Here is a 3331-nt window from a genome sequence, read left to right on the forward strand (position 1 = left end):
ACTCTTATATCAGTTCGGTTTTTTAATATGAACCTTTAAAATTTAAATGTTTCTAGACCATGAACAGTGATGTTTACAACAGGATAGAGTCTCTCTCTCTCTCTCTCTCTCCCCGTCAAAGTTTTATTGCACGTTCTTACAGTACCAAGCGTAGTTGTCATCAAATCGAGTAATCTTGGAGTTGTTGGTCACCTGGTTCACTTCTTCAAGGCTGCCACTCTGCTCTTCGCTGACTTTGCTCCATATGTGTGTTTGTGTAAAGCTCCTAGAGAGCAGGGTTTCCAAGAGTTCAACTTATTACTCTTATTCTTAAATTTATAATGTAATGTTAGCATAATCCCAGGAAAAATAGGATGCAAGTACTTTCGGATTTTAATGCGTCAGAGACGCAGGACACTTACTTATCAACATCACTGTAGGTTCCAGCAAACCTGTAGCCAGCAGCAATGACAGCACTGACACAGAAACGCTACCTTGGGGACTGGTTCCAGGAAACCTCCAATGTCACGCCTTTCAAGCACAATAAATTATCTCAATTTCAAGAACATGCTTTAGAAATTCTGTAAAATGCTATAAGCGATTTCCCCAGATTAAAAACATTGAATAGATTTATAAAATCTGAGCAGGAACACCCCCTCACGACTTTTAATCCCAGAACGCCGTTTCCGTGCCTCCCCACCCCATTTTGTGTAGAATTTTTACTGCCGATCCTGCGTTTTTTCCCAGAGCTCCCACTGTGTCAGCGCAGTGGCCTTATTCAAATGCATGTTACCACCAACTGTTTTTACAATACAAATGGACTACATCTCATTTTTGTCCCTGAGGCTCCGTGGCGAGTTAATCTGTCCATGATTACACCCATAAAATGGAAATTTCATATACTGTAGTTGGTTCTGGTTGTCAGTTATGACAAAACCTGGAAGATGTCTGACATTTTCTGTCAGTCTGTTTTGGTCCAGTTATTCCGTTTTACCAGTTTGAATAAGATTATTTTCACCTGCCCAGGTGAACTGAAGAAGTAACAGCTTCAGTGTTAGACTAAAGGTGCGCTGACAACAAGCTTTGAAATCCGTCATAGCCTGTCTAGAGAATGCCATAGTCACGATAATAGGTTTAGAAAAAATTTATTGCTTGAATAAATATAGTAGATTAGCCAAATGCATCACTGCATCCTTATTGAAAGCTGAAAAATCTACCTCGTCTTAATCCACCACCACCACCTTCCTCTCTCTCTGGTGAGCACATAACATTTTGATGTGGAATGCCAAGACACCGAAAGTTTGATTCAACTTTTTTTATTTAAACCAATTTCTTATCACAGTTGGATTTCCCTTAGTTATTTTTTAAGCATTATGTTTTTCCTCCTGAATCTAATGTAATTTGATTGTGAAGCAAAGACGCCTCTGCAGGAACACTGATTTAGCTCTCTCGTCTCTGCTAATGTAGCTTAATGAACTCCTCTTAGATACTGTAAAAAAAAAATCTACTTCCCTGGCATCATTTTATTAAAAAGATGTTAACAGAGGGGTCATCATTAATCCAAAGAAGGATAACTCTCATTAGCTGTAGGAACAATTTCCAAGCTGAAGCATGTCATCAGATATTACATGGCTTCATGACTTCATTAGCAGTTGGAAAAGACATTTAAAACAGTAAGTACTTATGTGCAGAGACATTTTCCAACGCCGTGCTATATTTTCTTTAATGTGGTAAAACTGCATCATTGTTTCTATTACTGGCTTCACCTAAAACTAAAAATCTAAAAGATAATCACGAGAAATACCTCCATATTCTGACACATATTCTAATGTGTAATGCTGGAGGGGAGGCTGAATTTGCTCCACAGATGATGATACTAATGTGTTATTGTCATCATCTCAACAGCATGCACTCAACGTATCATCCAGCCATTGCTAACGTGGGCTGATTTGTATTATTGATTTACATCTCTTCACTGCTTTGCTAGTTTTAGTGTCCTGATGGAAAATTGGATAAACATGTACATAAAATCGTCTTGTGTTCATTGGTGTGCTGTTTACGAACCACAACATGTTTGTCTGTCATGGGCCATGAAACAACACAGGCACCCACAGGAATTGATATTTGCATAAAAAACATGGCTGAGCATTGTCAACACATTTATTACTACATTTATTATTTCCCAGTTATACTTGTTATTTATTGATACATAAGAGGGTGTTATCTCCAGCGCGTCTCATTTTATTTTTGGAAATGTAAGCATTGATATGAAAAATGTTTTATTCTGTCTTGCAGCCATCGTGGTTCTCTTCATCACACTAAGGCGGAGCAAGAAAGAGCCCCTTATCATCTCCGAGGAGGACATCCGAGAGAATGTGGTCACCTATGACGATGAGGGCGGAGGCGAGGAGGATACCGAGGCCTTCGACATCATCGCCCTTCGTAACCCAGCTGCCGCTGAAGAGCTCAAATTCCGACGGGATGTTCGCCCAGAGGCAAGGCAACACTGCGGCCCGCCCCGCAGCCGCCGAAGCCCTTCAGTGGAGCTGGACGAGGTGGATGTGCACGAATTTATCAAGCAGAAACTGGTGGAGGCCGACATGGACACCAGCGTGCCGCCCTACGACTCCCTCCAGACCTACGCTTACGAGGGCCAAGGTTCACCCACAGGATCCATCAGCCCTTTAGACTCTCCCGGCACGCAATCAGAGCAGGAATATAACTACCTGGACAACTGGGGGCCTGAGTTCCAGAAACTGGCAGAACTCTATGGAGAGGCAGATTCCGATGTGACGACCTAGTCTGTGATTTCACTCCTGTTCGAACCAAATCTGTTTGAAATCCGTTTTTCAAAATTTCTGTGAACAATATAAGAACAGAGATGCTTTCAAACTGTTCTAGTGGTTTTCAACTGTTGAATTAAAAATACTGCTCTTTTTTTCCCCCCTCTTGCTTTTGACACTTTGGATCATGGGTCGTTCATCTGGAAGTATTACGTGAGATGGAAGAACAACAATATGGGGAAAAAAGGAAAATCATATTTTCCTTGGTGTATATTTTTTATTGCTCAATAAAGTCCTGAAATCCATATGAGTGGATATGTGAAAACAAAATTGTACATTTGTCTTCTTCCTCCAAGAATGGATACAGCATCCAGTTAAGATTATCATGGTGGGAGGCATTACCAACAGTGTGATTCACCACGCAGAGGATGATGCTGAGCCAGCCATATGCACAATAATGACACCTTCAGTCAAATGAGCTCACAATACGTTTTGTGTCATTTATTTCATGTTGCCATTATCTTCGAATCACTCATTTCAATCAGCCATACATGTACATTTTCCCATGG

General features: G+C 40.8%; 1 protein-coding gene across 1 annotated transcript; it reads left to right on the top strand.

Annotated features, from left to right (window-relative positions):
- Positions 1–2274: 2274 nt before the first annotated feature.
- Positions 2275–2846, top strand: LOC119917856 (cadherin-18-like; the record flags this gene model as incomplete). The annotated part of the gene is made up of 1 exon (XM_038738278.1): positions 2275–2846. A coding segment is annotated over one exon (506 nt), but the record flags the coding sequence as incomplete, so codon positions are not given.
- Positions 2847–3331: the final 485 nt, after the last annotated feature.

Source organism: Micropterus salmoides, unplaced genomic scaffold (genome assembly GCF_014851395.1).
Source record: "Micropterus salmoides isolate LMB-PRFRI ecotype aquatic unplaced genomic scaffold, ASM1485139v1 Ms_hic_scaffold_2282, whole genome shotgun sequence".
Taxonomy (NCBI): domain Eukaryota; kingdom Metazoa; phylum Chordata; class Actinopteri; order Centrarchiformes; family Centrarchidae; genus Micropterus; species Micropterus salmoides.